This window comes from Mesoplodon mirus (genome assembly GCF_964341445.2).
Source record: "Mesoplodon mirus genome assembly, contig: HAP1_SCAFFOLD_1320, whole genome shotgun sequence".
NCBI lineage: Eukaryota > Metazoa > Chordata > Mammalia > Artiodactyla > Ziphiidae > Mesoplodon > Mesoplodon mirus.
The window spans coordinates 77,965-100,286 of NW_028294781.1; the positions used below are offsets into that span (position 1 = coordinate 77,965).

Below are 22,322 nucleotides of genomic sequence, written 5' to 3' on the forward strand. Positions count from 1 at the left end.
TATTACCTCCACATCTTACAGAGAATGTAAGAGTTTCAGAAAGGATAAGCCATTGGCCCAAGATCAAACTGCTAGGGAGAAGCCAAACCATAATTTGATTTTACTATGCCTCAAAATTATTTTTTTTATAAGCACTCTGAGTTTTTAAAATTGCTTTGGAAACAAAATCCCCTCAAATAATGCCTGAATGCAAAAGGCACCTAAAAAGGTCCAAAAATGTAGGGTTTTGTAACCAAAAATGTTTCAGGGCTTCCCTGGTGGCGCAGTGGTTGAGCGTCTGCTTGCCGATGCAGAGGACACAGGTTCGCGCCCCGGTCCGGGAAGATCCCACATGCCGCGGAATGGCTGGGCTCCTGAGCTATAGCCACTGAGCCTGTCATGGCCGATGAGCCTGCGCGTCCGGAGCCTGTGCTCCGCAACGGGAGAGGCCACAGCAGTGAGAGGCCCGCATATCGCAAAAAGAAAAAAAATAGTTTTAAATAACAGATTTGAAGATCATTTGTATAGTTTTTTCCTCTTAACAGGAGGTCAAACCTCGGACTAAAGTGGATTCCCTGTTATTGTTATTATCACCTCATGTAAATTAAAAAACGGGACGGAGAAAATCTCGGAAAGAATTCTAGCTGAGGCCCCAAGTGTGCAATAAAATGTAAAGATCTTAAGAAACAAAAGCCCTGAAGAAAACCATTCAAGAGGCCTGCAAGTTTAAGAAAACACGAGTTCAATTAATTTTGTGCAGCTGAACTAAACTGCATGGAATGAGAGCTGGCAGAGCTCCTACTCAACACACTAGAACGCTGATGGAGTAAAAATGAACGGAATCGCTGTTGGCCCCAGAGATACTACAGACGCGCCCGCTCAAGCCACTCGCCTAGGCGCAGAGCCCGGCAGAAGGGGTGAGGCCAAAGGGTGCACCGCTCCGCGCAGGGATCCGCCCCGCCTTCTCCGGCCCCGCCCCCCATGCTTCAGTTCCCAGCCTTGCCACTAGGGGTGGCCGCGAAGCTGCGCGGCCCCGGTTTCCAGCCGGGCCCTTTTCCCAGCCGGGCCCAAGCATGGCTGCCCCCAGGACTGCGGGTTGGGAAGCTGCCGTGCTCGCGCTTTCCTGACAGTCCCTGGCTGCTGTGGTCTCCTTCTCTTCCCCAGGCCACTCCAGCAGACATGTTTGCCAAGGCCTTTCGGGTCAAGTCCAACACGGCCATCAAGGGGTCGGACAGGTGAGGGAGAGAAGAGCCTGCTCTGCCCACCAGGGCACCCAGACATCTCTCAAGCTCGGCTGGCTCCCAGCCTTTTCTGGGCTGGGTCAGACGACTTGGGGTGGAGGCCGAGGGGTACAGCCGGAGAAGGGACCCCGGGGGGCGGGCAAGGGTGAGTTAGACGTGTTTTGAGAGTGAAGATGGAGAGGAGGCCTGATTTATCTCCCAGGCTGTCTTTTGGATATTTTAGTGAGTTTACGAGAAAGCGTATAATTCAATCAGCGCGTATTGACTGCAGTCTGTTTAAGGTGTCGTGGAGGATGCCAAAATGAAGGAAAACGGGGTCCCTGCCCTACCAAGAGCTTTGAGTCCCTTGGGAGAGATTAGATGGAGCACAGAGAACTACAAGTATACGAGAAGAAGTGTCTAGTGATTACCACTGGCAGGAGAGACAGGTGGAGGGTGAGGTGAGAGGGGATAAGGCACATGTGGTAAGAACTGTATCTGTTCAGTTTTGCAAATGAAGGTGTCACCTTGGGAATTTTGGAGGCAGTGTTCTATAGTTGTCATTCTTGGTGCCCTAGCAGAGCTGTTTAATCATAAGTTGACAGATTTGGCAAGCATAGATGAGAAAGGAGTGGGTCCAGGAGCTATGTGTGGAGTCAGGAAGGCAGGGCTTAGTTTCCAGTGGCAGGCTAACTTGGGTCGCTTACCGGATCTCAGTTTTTTCCTCTCTTTGTAAAATGGAAAGACATGCCCCAGGAACATGTGAAAATAGATGAGACATTGGATGAGAAAGAGAATGGGATGTTTTGGAAGAGTGAGAATAAGGCATCATCAACCAGTCTTTTTCTTGGGCCTCGTGATTTTATAGTAAGTCTTGAGTCCTCAATATTTATTAAAATCCATCCAGGCAGCATACATACCAGGTATGTGTGCTCTCTGCAGGAGAAAGCTTCGGGCCGATGTGACAGCTGTTTTCCCCACTCTTGGAACGGATCAGGTCTCTGAGTTAGTACCTGGAAAGGAAGAACTCAACATTGTGAAGTTGTATGCTCACAGAGGGGATGCAGTGACTGTGTACGTGAGTGGTGGTAACCCCATCCTATTTGAACTGGAGAAAAATCTATATCCGACAGGTATGGCAATGGGATGGAGATGGCCATTACTATGGTCCTTGCCTAACATCTGTTTCTTCCATTAATCTGTCTTCCTTAAAACAAATAAATGCAAAATCTCCCTAAGAATCTTTTTGGATTTAGTGTCCCTAGAATTGGGTCTTTCAAGATCAGAAACTGCTATAGAAGTGAGGGGAAAAAAAGGGTTAACACAAAAAGAGGGTGGTTGCCAAGGGAAATTCTGAGGTGAAGAAACACTGGTTTCTAGTGGGTTAAGTAGGGATTGGAGCCGAGGTCGTGAAAAGGGTGGAGTTTCAGGGCATGTAAAAAATGCTTCTTAAAACTTTCACTAGTGGAATTTTCTTAAGATACTGAAGAGATACTGTGATGGGAAAGAAGCTGGGTTAGTTAAACTCCATACCCAGCTGTCTTAGTGGTGGACTTTGGTTGCGATGTCTCACAGGGATTCTTTCTTAGGCTCTTGTCTGGCTCTCAGGATACTTTGCTTGCTTTCTTTGTCACAGATCTCAGAGAGGCAGTGTCCTTTTCTCTTTTCCATGGCTGCTGACACCTACTTTGTCATTTGGGGGCTTTTCTTCCTCCCAGCTTGGCTGCAGCAGTGCAGTGCAGTCTCCTACCCCAGGCCACCCCCACCCCCACCCTGCTTTGCTGCTGTACACATACAAGCCCTTTTTGATCTAAGGGTTTTACTGCTAATCCCTGTGGAAACAGAGAGAATAAAAATAATAAACATGGGAAAGTTTCAGAATTTCTTACAGGCTGGTGCCCTGGTTTCGGATTACTTGCTTCTGAGGACATAAAAGGAATCCTCGCTGGGGCTCTGTCCCTACTTTTATCCACTATGGCCATGTTTGGCTGCTGCCGTCCAGGTGGAACAATAGGTGCCTCCAAGTCTCAAGTGACACCCAGTTTCTTAAGTCTCCGCCTTCTTCAAGACTGCAGCCTCTTTGAGAAGGGAGTCAGCCTGATGTAAACTATATGGAATGTGTTTCCCACAGGAAAAGGGGCACTCAGTTCCCAGGGAGGGGAAAAGGGATACTGGACAGGCAAAAGCAGATGTTCACTTCATCACTAGTTTTAGCCTTACACATAAATATCCAACTTTGGCAGCTAAACAGACTCTTAGAGCTGTAGCTCACTTCATGTGTCTTCCGACCAGTAAAAGTGATAACTTCTCAAGATCGTAGATTGAGAGAAACTACTGCAAAGAGCTCAGTATAAATATGTAAAGAATGCAGGTCTCTAAGGCTAAAGGAAGCAAGGATTCTCAAGTAAATAGCATATAACATATAAACCGCTTCACAAACTTGGGGTAACCTAATAAAAAAAAAAGAATGCAGCTTCTTTGGGCATCCCCTTACAACCTTCTCTCTAGCTTTGACTTGAGTTTCTTTTCTACATGTTGATTAATGTGGCCTCAGTGTTTGGCTTTGCCATTCCCCAGGGGGTTGACTTTTGGGCAGTAAGTGTTTTCTGGCTCTCTTCTTGGACAGTGTACACCCTGTGGTCTTATCCTGATCTTCTAGCAACATTTACAACATGGCCCCTGGTGCTTGAAAAACTGGTGGGGGGAGCAGGTAAGAGTATTTTCCTATATTCTGGATAGTGGCTGAAACCTACTTAGTAAAGGCCAACTACTTTAATAAATGTACCCATTTTGTGCATTCATATGATTGAAAAGTAGAATTCTTCCCTCATGTCTGTTGCATCTCTTACTTGGCTGCTTCCATAAGCTCTCTGACCCTGCTGTAAGGCTTAAATAAGATAAGTGACATGAAAGTGCTCTGTGAACTGCCATATGCTATACTTTAGATTAATAAACTGAATTTAGGAAACCAGAATAAGATAGATCATGGAAGTGGACCCTCAGCTTGGTGCTTCAGTTTGACCACTAGTCTCCCAGAAGGAAAAGGTCTGATCCTCAGTTTGCCACTTTTTATTTTCACTATGAATAATGTAGTTGATGCTTAACAAATGTATGTTTGTTGAGCAAGTGAGTAAATGACGCAGTAAACTGTGGAGTTAGTTGCGATGCTTTTGTTTCCTGCAGATTTGATGCTGCCAGGGCTAGTGGTGCCCCCTGCTGGTCTGCCTCGGGTACAGAAGGGTGACCTCTGTGCCATTGCCTTGGTGGGGAACAGGAACTGTGCCAGTCAGCTGTGCCTGTGGGGAAAAAACTTAGGGAAAACTTGGGAGGGGTGGGAATGACAACTTCACAGCATATGGATAAAGGATTAAAAGAAAAAACATATTCTTCCTGAGCAATCAGAGAGTGGGGAATGGCAGTGAGCCTGTGGGGTGTCCATACATCTGGGCCAAGGGTATTTGCTCCTGCTGCTGCTTCTTCCTTTTTAAAATTTATTTGTTTTTTTTCTCCTTTAAAACTTTTTTTCTTAGATTTACAGAAGAGTTGCAAGTATAGTACAGAGTCCTGAAATACTCCTTACCCAGCTTCCTGTAATGATAACATCTTGTATAACCACAGTACAGTTATCAACACTAAGGAATTAACATTGGTTCAGTCCTTTTGACACTATTACAGACTTTATGCATATTTCCCCAGTTTTCCCACGATGTCTTTTTTCTCTTTTTTTGTGTTCAAGAATCCAGTCCAGGGTACCACATTGCATTTAGTTGTCATGTCTTCTTAGTCTCCTCTCTGTGACATTTTCTTGGTCTTTCCTGCCTTGCATGACTTCAACATTATTTTTGTCGAACATCCACATCATCATCCTCATCTTTTAATTATTTTTAATAGACTTATTGAGATATAGTTTTCATACTATAAAATTCACCTGTTTCAAATGTACGATTCAGTGATTTTTTTTAGTATATTTACAGGGTTGTTCAGCCATCACCACAGTGTCTCTTTTTTAAAATAAATTAGGAAGTAATGGTATGAACAGTTCTGAAAAATCAAAACCCTCTCACCCCATAATCCTTTTCTCCTAGAAGTAACCATTATCATTCTGATGCACGTCCTTGTCAGCCTTCTTCAATGCATATATACACGTGCATATAAAATGTATGGTTTGGGGTGTGTATGTTTAAAAATACAAATGAACAAACTTTATCCCTATTACTTTTTCACTTCAGGTAGTGGGGACATGTTCCATGTCAGCAAGCACAGATAAGCTGAATCTTTTTACCCACTGTGGGGTGATGGGAAAAGTCCTCTTCTAGTAGACATTGTGGTTGCCTCTACTTCGTCTCTATCACAAACAAGATCTTCCTGAGGCCTCTAGGGACACTAGTGCCAATATTTTTCTAAAGTAGATACTAGGGAGCAGAACTGTTTGGCTGAAGATCGTGCATATTTTCTGTTGCCCTATAAAAATGCTGTGTCAGTTTTCCCTCCTACCTACAGGGTATATGGAGCCTGTTTCCTTACATGCTCACCGACACTGGATATGATGGGTCATTTTCATTTGTATCATCCTGAATGAAAAACGACATCTTATTATTTTACTCATTGCTTCTTTGAGAGGGAAACATGGTAGGCATGGGAGGGGTCAGTGTTTAAAGATCTTATTTTTGTTGCTCATATTCTCCCATTTTCCTTGAACCTTTGGGAACCAAGCACCTAGAAATGTTTCCTTCCTTGTTTACCTGTAGCAAAACTTGAAGTTGAAAAGAATGGTGAAATTATTGTTTTTTCCCCCCAGTATTCTATCCAAGATCGGAGAAAACTACATAAATGTGTATTTGGCCTCTGAGTTTGGCATTTAGAATGTATGTGGGAATGAATCCTAGGTGGTTTATGGAAGGGGGTGAGGGTACAAGGGAGTTTACGAAAACTACAAGACAGGTTCGAGACCGAAGTTCTTGAGCCATTGACGATTCCAAGGGTGGAAGACAAAGACCCGTCTTTTAGGAACTGGGAAAGAAGCCAAATTCAAAGATTCTGTGGCAGGAACTGACCCATGGGCACAGGAAGTGGAGCCACCGGATTAGCAAACGTTTTTTTTGAAGTTCAGGTGTTGGGAAATCTGCCCTTGAATCGTCTCCCTTGGGTCCAGGCAACGTTGCCAGGCTTGTATATTCCCCTCCTGTTAGCCAGCTGGACACCGATCCTTACAGGCAATGTGTGAGCATTGCTGAGTAACAGTGGGCTGACAGAGATTTCCCATTTGGGCTTTGGAAGTTTTTTGTAGTTATTGTAAATGTGGTTGTTTCTGATATTTTGGACACATCCAGTTCTTAGATAGATGTTATACAGAGCAAGGCCTGTTATAAAGAACCCACTCAGAAGGAACCTTTCGTTGGTACCACTGTATCTCTCTTCTCTCTTCCCTCTGGCATCCCTCAGCCTAATTTAAGGCATATGAATGGCCTCCCTTCTGAATTTCCATATAGGATGGCTATGCCTTTTTTAAGATAGGGGAGATAATTTATTTTTTGAAATTGAAGAAAGGGAACTTTAAATATCCTTCTGAGTCCTGCCTGGGTTTGGTTCATAATAAGAATATAAGAATGATAACATCAGTAGAGGAGTTACTTACACAGAAGGGAATATTTGGTCAAGGAATTTTTGAAAGTCATATGTGTAGGCAATTTGAATAAGATTGAGACTGCACCGAGTTTTAGCTCTGTGATACAAGTGGATGCTTCAGATTTGCAACCGTGGTGCTTTGAACACATGTGTAGAAACCTGGTCCTGACATGTGCCCTCCTGGAAGACTTTCCCTGACCCTCGTCTCTGACCTCCTCCTTCTCAGAGCCCCCGTTGCCATCGGAGTTGCTGCCATGTCACAGCCGAGATGCTGACCTCAGGTGTGAAGGGAAGGGGCTTCTCTGTGCTCCACACCTACCAGGACCACTTGTGGTGGGTTCCATGCTTTTTCTGTTTTATAGGGAGCTGGGTGGGCGGAGGGAGCACAGGGCCTGGATTGAGAAGCGAGAGTTTTGATCCCTGCTGTGTCCTTAGTCAAGTTGCTGACCCTAGACATTAATTTCCTTGCAAAATGTGGAGAAAAGATTTTTTTTTGGCCTGTTTAGAAAAGAAATTACCGAGAACTTTATTTTCTAGGTGAATTATAGAATCCTAGGGCTGGAAGAAGGCCTTAGGGATTGTCTTCTCTGCCTCTCAGTACAGTGATATTCTTTATTTTTATGGCACTGGTCGATCTAGCCTTTTCTGCCGTGTACATTTAGGCATTTTCTGACCCCATGATGAGTGCTCGGGAATTCTCACATCTGAATCCAAATCAAAGTAGAGTAGGTCCTCAGGCACCAGGGTGACAACCTGATGACTTTCCTGTTGTTCAAGTTCCACATTTAGGATCTCCTCCTCATTACAGAACTTGCACTTTCTCACTGTGACGGTTGCTCTCTGGAGCTGTATGTGAGTTTATTTTCTGGTTATTTTCTTGTCATTTAACCAAAATAGTAAGTAGTGCTTTTCTCGAAAGCAGTATACCTGGTCTTCTGGCCAAGTGTTGTGTGGCCTGTTGGTATAGATTTACCCTTACGTTTTGAGTCAGTCTTGGAGTTACTTATTTTACAAGTATTGGCCAAGGCCTGGTTTGCTGGAGGTACAGCCTCATCAGTGTGGGTTTCAGCAGGCATCTGAGGGCTGCTTACTCACGTACTCCCAGCACCTTGTTTTCTGACTGTTAGTCTGGGCAGTTAAGGTCCTGTTGTCTAAATTGTTTTATCAGTGGCTGCCTCAGTCTCCCCTCCTCCCGCCCTTTGAAAACACTTACGGTATTTACCTGATCAGAATAGCCTAAACATACGCTCTGGCCTCACTAGTAGCCATACTTAATAAGCCTTGCTGCGGCTGTTAGTAAAACTTTGTTTGACTTGCATAATCTTAGTTAACAACATAATGCTTTTTGTTTTTACCGCTCTGCTATGTGGCGTCCCTTTTTTTCCTGTCTTCATAAGGCTTAGTGGCATAAAGCCATTGTAATCTCTACTCTGCAGGTTAGATTGCATTCTTTTTTTTCAGTTGAGGTATAGTTGATGTACAGTGTTGTGTTAGTTTCAGGTGTACAGCCAAGTGATTCTAGTGACCATTAGTATATCTAGTGATTCTAGATATAGATATATACATATATGTTTTTTCTCGGATTCTTTTCCATTAAAGGTTATTACAAGGTATTGAATATAGTTCCCTGTGCTATACAGTTGGTCCTTGTCATTTATCTATTTTAGATTGCATTCTGATTTAACACAGAAGCAGTCTTGAGCAGTCTTGAGCAGTCCAGGTGTTTGTAATTTGTTCCATACGCTCAACCTTGGGTTTGTATTTCACCAACCTGGTACTACAGATGCGTTTGCAATCTTCATTTGGTTATTTAATTCAAAATGGTTTTATTTTTAATTTCTATGAAGGGAATACTTTGGAAGGGGAGCTCCACTTTAACTATGTTGTCTTTAATTTTTCTCTGTCCCTGAATTTCTGTTTGGGTTAAGGAGGAGGCAAGAATTACTCTCCCCATTTCAAAGATGAGGAAACTGAGGCATGGGACTTCTCTGGGCCCAGAATTGGAAACAGAGTTGAGAGGCACACCCAGGTTCTCTGGCCTCTCCTGGACATCCCTGCCTGTGGGTCTTACTCTCTCTGGACCCCTGCTGACCCCCTGACCGGGGCTGGAGAGTGTTGTGGCTGCTGCTCAGTGTTTCTGACATGAGGCTTTTGCAGGCGATCTGGAGACAAGTCCTCTCCACCATCCATTGCTCCACTGGCCCTGGATCCCCCAGATCTCAGTGAAGAGAAGGGGTCTGTCCAGGCAGACACCACCTTGCAGGGAGACATGAGGCGCCTGACCCTGGCGGGAGAGGAGGAGGAGGGGGAGGTTGAGCAGAGGTGTGGGGAGAAGTCCCCGTCGGAAGCTACAGAAGACCCCAGTGTCGGGGGCCTGAGCCCAGAGCCCACGGACAGCAAGACCCTTCAAGGTACAGCTCTGGCAGGAGCAGGGCGCTCGCCTCTCAGTGTAGGGACTGAAGCGCTCGGCTCTGCTTCCCACCAGAGCGGCGCCAGGGCTCCGGGAGGGGCGGGGAAAGGCCTTAGTTTTGGTGAGGGTGGTGCCACAGCCCTTTGCCATCTTACCTGGGAGTCTTCCGAATATGTCGCGTTTCCCTGGATACCCGTCGGCTCTGCTATTTGGACTGATCCCAGCTACACGGCCCTCTTAGTGTTCTTCTGGCTCTGACTTCTCTATCAGAGAAGCATCCGCGCCTGGCTGGGTGGGACTTTGTGGCCTGACCCCCTCTGTGGGGTCAGACCTCTGTAAAGGCTCAGTGTTCTAGAGAGTCTGGGAGCTTTGGTGCCTGGGAATGGGCTCCTTCAGAGCTGAGGGGTGAGGTACGGATGTCACCGTGCAGGGACTTATCTTGTGCTGCGCGGGCCTTCTGCGGCCCTCAGGAAGGATGTGGTTCTTGTCTTCTCCTTGCAGAGCAAATGGACGAACTGTTGCAGAGATGCTTCTTGCGTGCTTTGAAGTACTGCGTCAAAAAGGCTGACCTCCCTTTACTCACCAGCACTCTCCTGGGCAGCCACATGTTCTCCTGCTGGTATGGAAGGCATGGTGTGGGCTGGGGGCCGGGCGGTGGGTCTGTCTCCTGCTCTTTGGTGGTAGGATGGGACAAGGCTGATGGGGGAATTGTTTTAGGGACATGATGTGGAAAGAGCGAAGTGGAGGGTTGATCTGGCAAATACTGAGTTTTAAAGACTTCAGTTTTAGCCAGTGAAAGGATGTCGAGGAAATGAAGGTTAAAATTCGCAAGGCGCTTTGATCACTGCCTCTGCTGTGGTGATTCTGGGCTCTTTTACGGATTGGGCAGCATGTCCGGCCCCGGAAGGGCCCTGGGGCAGCCTGTTTGTTCTGGAGGCTTCAGTCCCCTCACCTTTCTGAAGAGTAGGTGGGCCAGATTAGGTTGTGTCAGCAGGAAGAATCGGTGTGAACCCCCCCACCCGACCCGCACACACAGCCACCAGCAGAGGGAGTGTTACATGTGGGTTGAACCTGGACTTTGAAGACTGAGCCATCTGGGCTCAAAAGCCAGCTCCCCAGGGTGTTGGAGCAAAGGTGTATTTGAGCCCATTACCAGGCTTCTCTGAGCCCTGATTTCTAACACTTGTAAGATTGCTGTCAAGATCGAATAACCTGACATTTAATAAGCACCCAGTAAATATTATCATGTCAGGAGAGTTGCTTATTGATTTTCACCTCAAGTCTGAACTTCTTTCTGAGAATTTTGCTCTGTTTTTTAAACAAGGGGTTTTAATGTAATTCTCTTCCTCTACATGTGAGCTTCTTTAAGGCATTCTATACACATGTGGGGTCTGGAGTGCGCGGCAGATCTAGTTTTCAGTCTCATCTATAACTACGGCCATGTCCCAAATTAAGCCTCTGGAACAGATGCCGAGGGAGACTAGAAGTGAACGTTCAGGATATACTTTCTGGTATATCGTCTACCTTGAGAGAAAAGGATTTAAACCCACAGAATAATACACAGGTTGGTGAACACCTGACAATAATAACAAAAGATGCACTGACTTATAAAAAGTCTTTTACTATGTATCCCAGGATGGCCAATACAAGCTGGTTAGGTAATTAGCCCTTCAAGAGTTCTTTTACAGTCATATAAAAATGCTTTGCCTTGTTAAAAAAAGATATCTAGTCTACCAAAAACATATCCATTAATGGGCTTGGTGTTGTTTCTTTTCTTCCATTTTCAGGTTTGCAAGATGATCAAAAATACCTACATATCATCTCTGAGCACACCAGCTGTCCATTAGCTAATCAGTTTTGGCAATACAGTGCACAGAGGTATACCACCACTGGTTTCTGACATTAAGTTAGCTTTAAGCTTATTGGCTATTCGTACAATTGGAGGCAGCTTGCAACCCAGGCCCTGGAAAGCATTTGCAGGGTTTACTACCCTTTTGCCTGACACCTTTTCAATGGTGAGAGGTCTGGGCACAGACTTGCTAATCCAAGGGTGTCTTAGTGCTTGAGCTGGGGTCAGGCGGGCAGAGGGGTCCCAGGTAAGACACCTTTTCAAAAAGTCTATGAAGAAGTAATCATCACACCCCTTCAGTGCTGTCCGCCAGTCTTTGCTGCCTGGGGGACCCCGCTTCTTACCCCTCCGTGAACGACCTCCCACAAACACAACCCTCCCATCTGCCCGACTGGTCACAAAACAGTAGCGAGGTAGGCCCCTGGAGTTAATAAAGTACTTGGCACGTTTGGATTGCTCCAGGAGTTTTGGTGGTGGCATCCCTAGAAGCTCCATCATACAGGCCAGCTGGTCTCCTTCATCCTCTCCAGGGAAGAGAGGATGTCCTGTTAAAAGTTCTGCAAGGATGCAGCCAAAACTCCACATGTCAATGGACGTGCTGTAGCGGCTTCCTAAGATGATCTCTGGAGCTCTGTAGAACCGAGACTGGATATAGGTGTAAAGCTTCCGGTACTCAAAACAGCTGGACCCAAAGTCAATGACCTTAGTCGCACTGTGCCCACAGTGTTTCAGGAGAATGTTTTCTGGCTTCAGGTCACAGTGAATGATCTTGTTTCTGTGGAGAGCATCCAAGGATTGCAAGATGGATTGAGCAAACTTGCGAACCAACTGGATACTAAAACCCTGGAACTTGTTTTTTTTCATGAGCTCATAAAGGTCTACGCTCAGTAACTCAAAGGCCATGCAAACATGGTTCCGGAACGTGAAACTTTCCAGCATATGAATAATGTTCATGCTACCGGTTTTATCCTGCTTTTTAAGATGCTCCAAAATCCGGATCTCCTCGGCTGCTTGGCGATGGAGGTGCTTTTCATTGCGTACCATCTTCAGGGCCACGTACTGTCGAAGTTTGTGATCATAGACCCGGGCTACCTGCCCAAAACTGCCCTTGCCAATAATTTTCAGCACCTCATATCGATAAGCTAGATGGTCTCGAGGCACGTGAATGTAGGCCCCATCTGCATCATCATAACCCCCATTATTGGGACCACCGATAACTCCATGTCTTTTTTTGGCATTTGGACCCACAAAGTAAATTTCTGGATAATTGATGATTTCCAGCTTCTCATAAGCAGTGAGGTGGTGTTTATACTGCTTCAGTGCTTGTTCTGGAGTCAGAGGCAACACTTTGGATGCTTTGGATGAACTGCTGGATTTTACTGTATTCACACGATCTGAACTTTTACCCTGAGAAACTGTAGGAGAGCATTTTTCAGAGTCGTTGATGCCATCTGACTGAAAAGTATCAGATCTTCTGTTGCCAGATTCTTGAAATAGTTGTTCTACCTTCATCTCACCTCCATTCAGGAAGCACTGAGTAGGATCTCTTGTTAAATGCTCAGTGGTGATCTACGGCAAAGAGAAGTGAATCTATGTTAAAGTCACTAAAAACGGTGGAAGAACGAAAGAATCGTCCCCCTGACTGAACAAAACAACAAAACATGCCAGTTGTGTAGTTAAAAGGCCCAAAAGTGAGATAAGAAAAGCAGGAGTCTCTAGAAACTCGTGTTATGTTAATCCTTAGGTTCCCTGACTGCTGTGGCCACCCCAGCCCCACTACATAGGCCTCCCTTTGTTCAAAACAAGACGGTCATCTTACCATACCCGAAACATGCTAGATTCCTTCTAACTGGTATGTCTTCCTACCGAGAATCTTTTCACCCCATCCACTCAAATCCTACGCTCTTTCAAAGCCCAATGCTAGTCCTCCCTCTTCCACTTAGAACTACTCCAAGCCCATACTAACTATGGCTCCACTCACATCTTAGCTGCAGCTTTTCGAGTCTACCACGTAATCTGGCCCTTGTTATATATATACTGTCCTATATTGTTCACAAACTGTTTCAAGTATCTTCCCAAATCTTAAGGGCATGTACCAGGAGCAAATGAATACATATTAAAGTGTTCTGTAAATGATACAGGGACAGAGGCAGGATGTGATCCCCAGGTCTTCTGAATCTTGGTCCAGAACATTAACATAACCTGGTACCAGCTTCTCCTAGTGCCTGTACTATTCTCCAGTAGGGCTGAATGTTGACCTTGGCCTGGAATCAACCAAGGCCTCATCGTCTACTCCTGGGTCCCCAAATAAATGATCGCATCTTTCTATCTCAGTTCATTGAATCACAAAATTTCTAATCCAGAGAGAACTCTTGAGATCACCAAGGCCAATTCTTTATGTATCTGATGAATAGCAGTGAGAATATAAGGCCCCAGGGTGCTGCTTGTAAAACTCTCCTAGAGACAAAGAGTCTCCTTTCTCTCTCCTTCCCTTGCTCATAGACACATACACTAGTCTCCCTCAGCAAACGCCTACGTGACAAAGGCATACAACTCTTTTTACTTGATTTGGCATCACCTTTTCCTGCAAGGAACAATAACCCACAGAAGAAAACTCTACTTATTAAATACCTCTGAAATGAAATAAGATTCTTTGAAACTCGATGGAGGGAAAGACAATGAAAAAGCCAAACGCTAAAAAAAATACTAAGAAAAATATAAGAATGTGCTAGAAGGAAAGAAGAAAAAAAGTACTACATCTGTTGTTTAAAAAAAATAGTCTGGGATACTTCAAAGAACAACTGTTTTTCTTAACAGACCCTGAAGAACTTTACCCCCGATCTGTATGATTGAGAGCCTCTACGATCAGGGGTAGATAATTCCAGAGAAGCTCTGAGCTATCTTTATGATCTCTTAAAATATAACGCAAATTATAAGGTAATGATCCAAAGTGGCCAACCATTTAAAAAAGAGAATTTTAATATAACCTAAGCAAACAACACCTGACCCATCACCTATATAAATAAAAATATAAAAGATGTAAATATAAAAAACAAAAAAGGGATGAAAAAAAAATTAAGTGTTGGCATACTTTAGACAGCCCCTTATTTAGTTATAAAAGCACGACATTAGTTCCTGCCTGCTTCTTTTAGGTCATTTAATCAATTTAAACATTTATATAGTACTACAGTTACAAAAATGAGGCACTGCACCATCTTACATATAAGCAAAGCAGCCAGTACAACGGTAGCCATACTTTGGCATTGAGTTTCTCAATAAAGAGGCAAGATACGGACCAGGAGAGGTCTCTGATACCAAAATAGAGAACTATCACTAGTCAAGAAAATAAAACACAGGCTGGCAGACAGAACCTAAATACCTTGCTAAGATGTAAATATAATGCAACATTTTGTTTATCAGCAATTAAGTCAAATAACCATTCCTGTTTTTAGGGATGGAAAAAAAAGGCCTCATCCATCCATCTAACATTCACATGAGCACTAATTGTTCACAATTATAAAAGTGCCAAAAAACAGGTTACCTCAAGGCACTACAATCTATTAGGAGATAGGTTTGGCTGAACTAGGGAATTATAATTATTTGGTTTTAGGTAGATTTACATAACAAAACCAAATATTTGCATGCATCTAAACCAGTTTTCCTTAAATTTTTACTACCTAACCTAAATGCATCTAAATATTTACTGCTAAAATCCTGGGGACACATTCTGAAGAAATGTGAAGTCAGAAGGCCTAGGTTGGGGTCCTGGCTACACTGCTCAAAAACTGTAGGTCCCAGGGTAGGCTTAACCTTTAGCCCAGTTTCTTAGCCTCAATTTCTTTATCTTTAAAATGTGGATAATAATACCTCCTTGCAGGATGTTGTGTGAATCAAATTATAATTAATAATATATGTGAAAGACCCTCAGAAACTATAAAACATGTTAAAAACACTGGTAACAATTAGGCAAAATTCTCAATATATTGTTTAAACTCCAATACACCCTCCCTATCCCCTTTCAGCTTCTCTTTTCTCTCTGTGGTGCCTTCCTCTGCAGTTCCAGACTCCCTCCACCAGACATCTGGCATTAACTATGCCTTCTGCTCCGTGAAGGCCTGCACAATCAGCCTTCCCTTAGGATGCATGGAAACACCTCACCCACTTTCTCCCCCACATAAAACCTCCTTTCAACTTGCCATGCAATTTAATGGGTTATCTCTCCAGACATATTTGACCTTTAAAAAGAGCAATGCCTTAACCCAAGGGAATGACTCTCTAGGACCCGCGGTCATCAATGACAAGCTGGTAGGAAAGGTATTTGTGGTCCAGGGTCCACCCCTGGGCATTTCACCTACTCTACCTACATGTAAGGCTGTGCTGGCTCTGGAGGTATTCATTTCTGTTTGTGGTAAAGAGAGGGTCTCAGGTACAGACTGTTAATAAGAACAGAAATTTAACTTCCACAGAACTATTACAATAAGATTAAGGATGTCATTTGGATTTCCTGACTCATGGTTTTTCCTTAAAGTGAGCCTAAATCTCTCTCTCTGCAAATTAAGTCTTATTTTGCCCTCCGGAACTACACAGGAGTGTCCAAATTTCCACGTTAAAGCCCCTCAGATACCTAAAAGGGGCTGTCCTGCCTTCCCCATTTTTTCTCGAGGCTCATCATCCCCATCACATCCTCCACCTCACACAGCCTGGGTCAGGCTGCCTTACTATATCCTATTCACGTTCTCAACACGTATGGGCTGCACGTTATATCTCTCTGCAAGTGTGGCTTCCAGAACAGAACAAGACACTTCAGGTCTAGTCCCCTGAGGACTGTCAAGGTTTGAACCTCCAATGAATCTGAAGAATTCCAGAAAGAAATTTTTCCACACAGGGAGGGGTTCTCACCTTAGCTTTCTTTCCTTTCCTGTAATAACTCAAATACTGCTCTGAATCAATTATGTATCAAGTCTGCTGTGCTATAAATAAAATCTTCCTTCCGTTCTAGGAGAATCTAGAATTTTCACACATGTTAAAGTAGTTACAAAACACTATATATTTCTAGTCTAGGGTTATAATCACAATAACTGACCAATGTCTGCTATCGACTTCAAATATTTTAACTATGTAATTATATCCAGAGAGACAAATAATGCCAGATTAATCATGTTTTATTTAAGAATGCTTCATGTACATTGTTAATTTGGAGCGCTCTTTTTTTTTTTTAACACCCCTGTATTGGAGTATAATTGCTTTACAATGGTGTGTTAGTTTCTGCTTTATAACAAAGCGAATCAGCCATACATATACATATGTCCCCATATCTCCTCCCTCTTGTGTCTCCCATCCTCCCTATCCCACCCCTCTAGGTGGTCACAAAGCACCGAGCTGATCAATTTGGAGCACTCTTGACATTTCAAATAGAATCTTCAACTGCGTTAATCAAGTCTTAAAGATCTTGTTGAGAAATTCAGAAAAGGAATATCCTTCTCGTCCAGATATAAAACACCACCCCCTCCCTCGTTCTCGACCCTAAATCTCTGCAACACAAAGCTAACCCAATAAAAGCCTATGAGCAGATGATTTATAGTTTACAACAAGAATGTAAGGGCATCTTGGATAAACAAGGAAGCCAAAGCTCTTTGTGAAATGAGCAATAGCGTCTCGCAATGGAGTCATGGCATAATGAACTATAAGTGTTACTAAGAGGTCAAAAGCACTTTTTTCAGCAAAATTTGCAAAGACAGCATTGTTTTAGAATCTAAAATCTTGTGTTTTGCAAGCTGTGTTACTCTGAATACCACACAGTAAAAAAAATTCATTTTGATCCTGAAACATACAATTTAATTGCCCTACTATATGGTGATTAGCACTGGCCAACTGAAGTAAAGTTAAAATGGACTTTAAGTCACATGATGACGGACTGTAAAAGTTTCCCAGAGAGATGTGCTAATTGTCAGCAAGTAACCACGAAATCTGATAGTCAACACACGAGTATATAGGTGGTTCTGGAGCTCTTAGAGGTTTTTACATATTAAAAACAATAAGCTTGTGGAGAAAGGAAACTTACTGCACTTTGGAAAGGAGATTAAAAATAGGGTGACCAGCCTTCCAAATATATGTAGCCCGTATCTTGTAATATTATTAGCCTTGAAAGTAGTGAAGGGGTTGATTTTTAATGGCAAAAGCTGACAAACCGTTGGGAAGGACTATGAAAAATGCAAGCAGTGTTTTACATAGAAATAATTTTAGGTCTTAAACAGAAATATGAAGGAGAACTATTGATAAATTAGTCTACTCAATTATTCAGTTTGTTCGTTGATGATATATGCAGCAAATTTTAAAGTCACAGGATAGATTCTCCCTGTCATGGAACTTGTCCAAAACCCTGCTCTCCCTACCTCTCTATGAGTGCCGAGGGAATGGGAATTAATTTATTCTCTTAAACATAAAACGGTGTCAAAAGCTAAATGTCTGCAAGCTCCAAAATGATTAAATGCATCGAAACCAAAATGTATTGCTCAAGTTTCATTTATGATCTATAAAATGGTTCTCTTAAGCATACTAATAAGCTAGGACTGCATTTCTACCGTGCAGGAAAAATCTGCAGATCTGTAAGTTCAGAGGTATTTTCTGTTTCTTGTTCTTGTTAAAATGAGCCATCATAATATAGTGTACATATCATTCTATGAAAAAAAAAATAACCACTATCTAGGGCTTCCCTGGTGGCGCAGTGGTTGAGAGTCCGCCTGCCGATGCAGGGGACACGGGTTCGTGTCCCGGTCTGGGAAGATCCCACATGCCGCGGAGTGGCTGGGCCCGTCAGCCATGGCCGCTGAGTCCGGAGCCTGTGCTCCGCAACGGGAGAGGCCACAACGGTGAGAGGCCTGCGTACCGCAGAAAAAAAACAAAACAAACACTATCTAGATAAAAGTAGCATGTCGTTTTTTTCCCTATTTACCCCAGTGATTGAAAGGAATAGGTGGGCTCCAAATCAAAATCATTCTGAAAAGCTGAACTTGGACCACAGAAATTGTTATTTCAAAGTCAAGAGAAACCAAAAGTGAATAAAAAAGAGCCTGGGTTACCAGTGACATGTAACTGTACCTTGACCATTTAAAGTAGCACTTCCTCCTTTCCAGGCCCATTAGAGCTCAAAGAATTACTTCATTTACTTACATTTAGTCTTCTGGGTAGAGGTGGTTCAGAAGGATTGCAGAGTGCATTTGAACAGGGTGAGCCTTTGGTTTCATCTGTTATCACGATACTATCATAGACAAAATCATCCAATCTAGTTGAAAGGATTACAGATAAAATCTGTCAGTAACTGAAGTATATAAATTTGTATTTCCAAAACACCCTTTAACTGCTTCATATCTGCTACAAAGAATAATTAATACAAACAAATGTCCACACTGCATTTTGGCACTGAATACACACCACAGGGGTATTTGGCAGAGGAAGGGAGGAAACCCAACGTTTCCTCCTTTTTTTATTTTTAAAGAAAGGACAGCATTTCTAGGTTTATAGTTTGAAATTGTTAAAATACGTCTTACTTTCTGAATGTTGTTAACAATAGGGACCATCAAAAGAATCTCATTTAACTTACTACTTGAAAACGAAGGCTAGTTGAAATCTGAAGCCTAAAAGCTAACCAGAACAAACAAACAGACAGAGAACTGTACTTTCAAGTCGGAGACTTGGATTCTAATCTCAGCTCTACCACTGGCTACTCTACCTTCCTCTCTGAGCCGTTGGCCACATGTTGTAAAGGGAAGAATAGTTCCAGTCTACGCACTTCTGGGTCTCACAAGCAAGAAATAAAAGGCCTTCTTAGGGCTTTCTCTATATTTATTTATTTATTTTCCTACTTAACATCTATCTAACTTGTAGAAAACTACAGTGAATTCTACAGCAAATACTATAGGGATTCTCTACATTACAAAACGTACTGGATTTCACATCTTTACCCACTTAATTTTCGGGTGGATGGTGGAAGCTAAATGCCAAATGATAATTTCTCTGCTCTTTAACACTGTGCCTCCCTCCACCGCTGTAAGGGAACACAAAAGACGGAGAGGATTTATTTAATCCACAGGATGGCTCTGAATAATGTATTTCATCTGCCACCAAGAACATGGATTTCCCAGTAACACACATCAGCATTTCATTGTATCATTTTTACATGATATACTATGAATACAATGATAATGAGCCAGCTGCAAGGGAAGAATTTTTTTTAATCTTTAAAACTATGCTGGAATATTTTAGTGGCTTATAAAAACTGTTTTGTAAAATTCTAGAGTTTTCTTAATCGATGTGTTATAGGAGTACAAAGAGAAAAAAAACGAAAAACAAAAACCAAACAGAAAACCCACTACAAATATTTTTGGAATGTTCTCTTTTTAAAAAACATGCTTACATTCTGATAAAATTATACCTTTAACGGGAACTGCTTCATTGACAAGAACCAAAAATTCTGGATGTGACTGATTCTTTGCCAACAGCACGAATAAAACAAACAAAATGGGACAGACGTCCACATTTACAAAGAAGACAGACTGAAGACCTACAAGATTTCCTATAAATAGCCAAAGGAAATTACCCAAAGGTAGTCTCCATGCAAATGAAGTGGGCAGGTGGTCCCTACTCTCCATTAAGGTGTAAAATCCTATGAAAGGTGGAGAATCTCTCAAAACACGATCCACAAAAAGTCCTACTCGGCAGAGCCCCTCACCTACACCCCTCACGGCAAAGCCCTTGGTTATCTGCTCTGAGCAACAGGGCTTATTGGAAAAGGTATTGCTCCCTGTGTCCCCCAGTTTGCTAAAAAGCCCCACCAAAAACATCCCAGCTTCTCAGAGTTCCTACCATATACCCCCGATGTAGGACTTCAGAAATAATCCCCAGGGTGGGAATTCTTCTTTGCCTAACTCCTTTCTAGCCCACTCCCGCGCTGGGCTGGGGGCAGGGGAGCTGATGGAGAGGAAGAGGGTGGGCCAGTCCCGGAGAGGGAGTCAGACCCCTTCCCTCGTCCTTACTGCTTGGGGGCTCGCTCAACCTCCAGCCCAGTCCATCCACGCCCCCCGACCTCGCCTGCCAGCTGCAGCGGCTCCTTCGGGAGCCCCAGCGCGTTATCCCCCGGCGCCGTTACCTCCGCGGCTGGGGCGGCAGTCCGTCTCCTGGCGGCCCCGCATCTTTCCGCCTGGACCCGCGAGCTGTGCCTCCCATCCGTTAGCTCCGGACCCCCCGGAGGGAGGGGCGGCGTTTGGACGGTCAGGCGAGCAGCGTCCACCTGAGCTGGGGCGGCTGCCTCCCGGGCCGCGACGTTTCCTCGGTACCTCTCTTCCACACAGTGCAGCTCCCAGCGCGTCCGCTCGGGACTGGCTGGGGTCGACAACTGCCAGAGGAGCAGCAGGGGCGGGAAGGGGAGTGGTGTGGTCGCCTAGCAACCGCGACACGCCCCTTGAAACGCCTCGGCGCAACAATGTGGCCACGCACAGGGGCGGGGCCGAGGCCACTCCCCACTGAGCGGCGCGTGTCTCGGAAGCTCTCGCTGGCCCTGGAAGGTGGGAGGCGGGAGGCTGGGAACCCGCCGCCTGAGGTTCTCTGGTCGCTGGCCGAGGCCTGAGGGCCGCGGCTGGGGAGGTAGAAGGGCCCTGACGGGGTGTTTGTGAAATAGCAGCCCCCGATTTCTGCCTCAGAAGTGGCAGCCGGCACCTCACGGTCAGCTAGCTATCTCTTAGCAAGTTGCAGCCTAGAGTTCTAAAACCTCCCTTGAATATGAATAAAATGAGAACGAAAGACATGGGTAATTTCTCAGACTTCTCCACTGAGGGGCGTCCCTCCGGAGGGTAATGAGTTAACAGAGGAAACCAATAATAATAAACCCACTTTGTGACACCACCGGCGCCACGAATCTTTTCATTTAACCTCGGTAACCATACTAGATGACATCCCTCTTTTATATAGATTTAACTAGGATCCGGAATTTAAGCTGAGGTATGTCTGACTCCCCTGCAATGGGATGCCACGGATGGTAGGGCTCAGAGCCATTTTAAGGATGAGGAAAGTGAGGCCAGAGGAGATGTGTGGTTGGCAAAGCCTGAACTAAACGTCTCCAAATTCCCAGCCTTCGTCCTGCTGCACCAGACCCCCTGGAAAGAAGGCTCTTCCTGTCTTCTTCCTTGGAATGGGTGGGGGTTTTCCCTTTGCTTTTCTGAAAAGTTAAGATGCCTCGGCAACACCAAGGGTAAGCGGATTTGGATAGTTGGAACGAAAGTGAAAGGGAAGGAGGTTAAAACAGAAGCACACAAGTGTTGTTTTCTTGAGCGTAACAGCCAGTCGGATTATCTAAACCTACAAAACACGAGGCAGGCTGTCTGACCCTTGAGGAGAGAACTAAACGTTATGGAAATGCCGAACACGGGCGCCACCTGGCGGGGTGGGGCTTGGGGACTCATTGCCCCAAGCCTGCAGAGCATAGTCCAGAAACCTGAACATTTGCATCCAAGGCTCATTTCCGTGAGACTAAAAGTCAGAGTCCCTGTTCTCATGTCTTTAGTAAAAATGCCCTTAAAATCCAAAGGCTCTTCACTTTATAAATTACTAATGTGTCCGTTTGGGGAACTTTACAATCAATGTTTTCTTTAGCCTATGATAAAAATATAAATTCAAAGATTTTCTTCCATGATGATTTAAATTTTTTTTCTAATCTTATGAATAAGCTTTTTTTTCCTAACCTCGCCCAGCCCCTCCCCCACCCTTCCCCAACCAGAACAATCCTGCTTTCATGTGGGTTTGTATTTAGACTCCTATGGAAGATTTTGTTTGAAGGAAGAGTTCCACGGCAGCGAAAGGTTTGGACTAGATTGTTGCTGAGGTCCTTTCCAGCTCTAAGGTTGCAAAATTGTATTAAATAATCATTGTTCTTAGTACTTATGTGGACCCCTCAGACCACTTTACTGCACTAAACGTTTCGATAGGACTTGCCCCCCCGCCAAGTTTTCTTACCTCCTTCTGAATCACTGCTCTCTCCAAGTCTGCTTTAAGACATAGCTATGTAAGCCACCTTGAGGCATTCTGCTCCCCTTCCTGCCCCTGAGATAGGAAGCACAGAGGCCTCCTTTGTCTTTAGGCTATTGATCCCAAGGTCACGGGAGGGAGGATTACACGAGGATGCTGGCACTTCATGAGTCTCCGACCTTAGTGACCCAAGTAATTTCTTCAAAGAGCCCCTGTTTCATAA

The 22,322-nt window shown here is 44.2% G+C and overlaps 1 protein-coding gene and 1 pseudogene across 2 annotated transcripts; one reads left to right on the plus strand and one right to left on the minus strand.

Annotated features, from left to right (window-relative positions):
* The first annotated feature begins 1,003 nt into the window (after window positions 1–1,003).
* LOC309797975 (eukaryotic translation initiation factor 2D-like) lies at window positions 1,004–9,976 on the plus strand (annotated as a pseudogene). Its single transcript has 7 exons — window positions 1,004–1,214; window positions 2,142–2,332; window positions 3,826–3,909; window positions 4,383–4,491; window positions 7,051–7,157; window positions 8,982–9,235; window positions 9,736–9,976. The product of its transcript is annotated as a eukaryotic translation initiation factor 2D-like (transcript).
* Window positions 9,977–11,041: 1,065 nt separating this feature from the next.
* On the minus strand, window positions 11,042–20,415 carry LOC309797976 (dual specificity tyrosine-phosphorylation-regulated kinase 3-like). The gene is made up of 3 exons (XM_082646338.1): window positions 20,229–20,415; window positions 18,254–18,365; window positions 11,042–12,652 (listed from the first exon to the last, which is right to left on the minus strand). The coding sequence occupies exons 1-3, from the start codon at window positions 20,303–20,305 to the stop codon at window positions 11,078–11,080; spliced, it is 1,764 nt and encodes a 587-aa protein (XP_082502464.1). The 5' UTR covers window positions 20,306–20,415; the 3' UTR covers window positions 11,042–11,077.
* Between the last annotated feature and the right edge of the window lie 1,907 nt (window positions 20,416–22,322).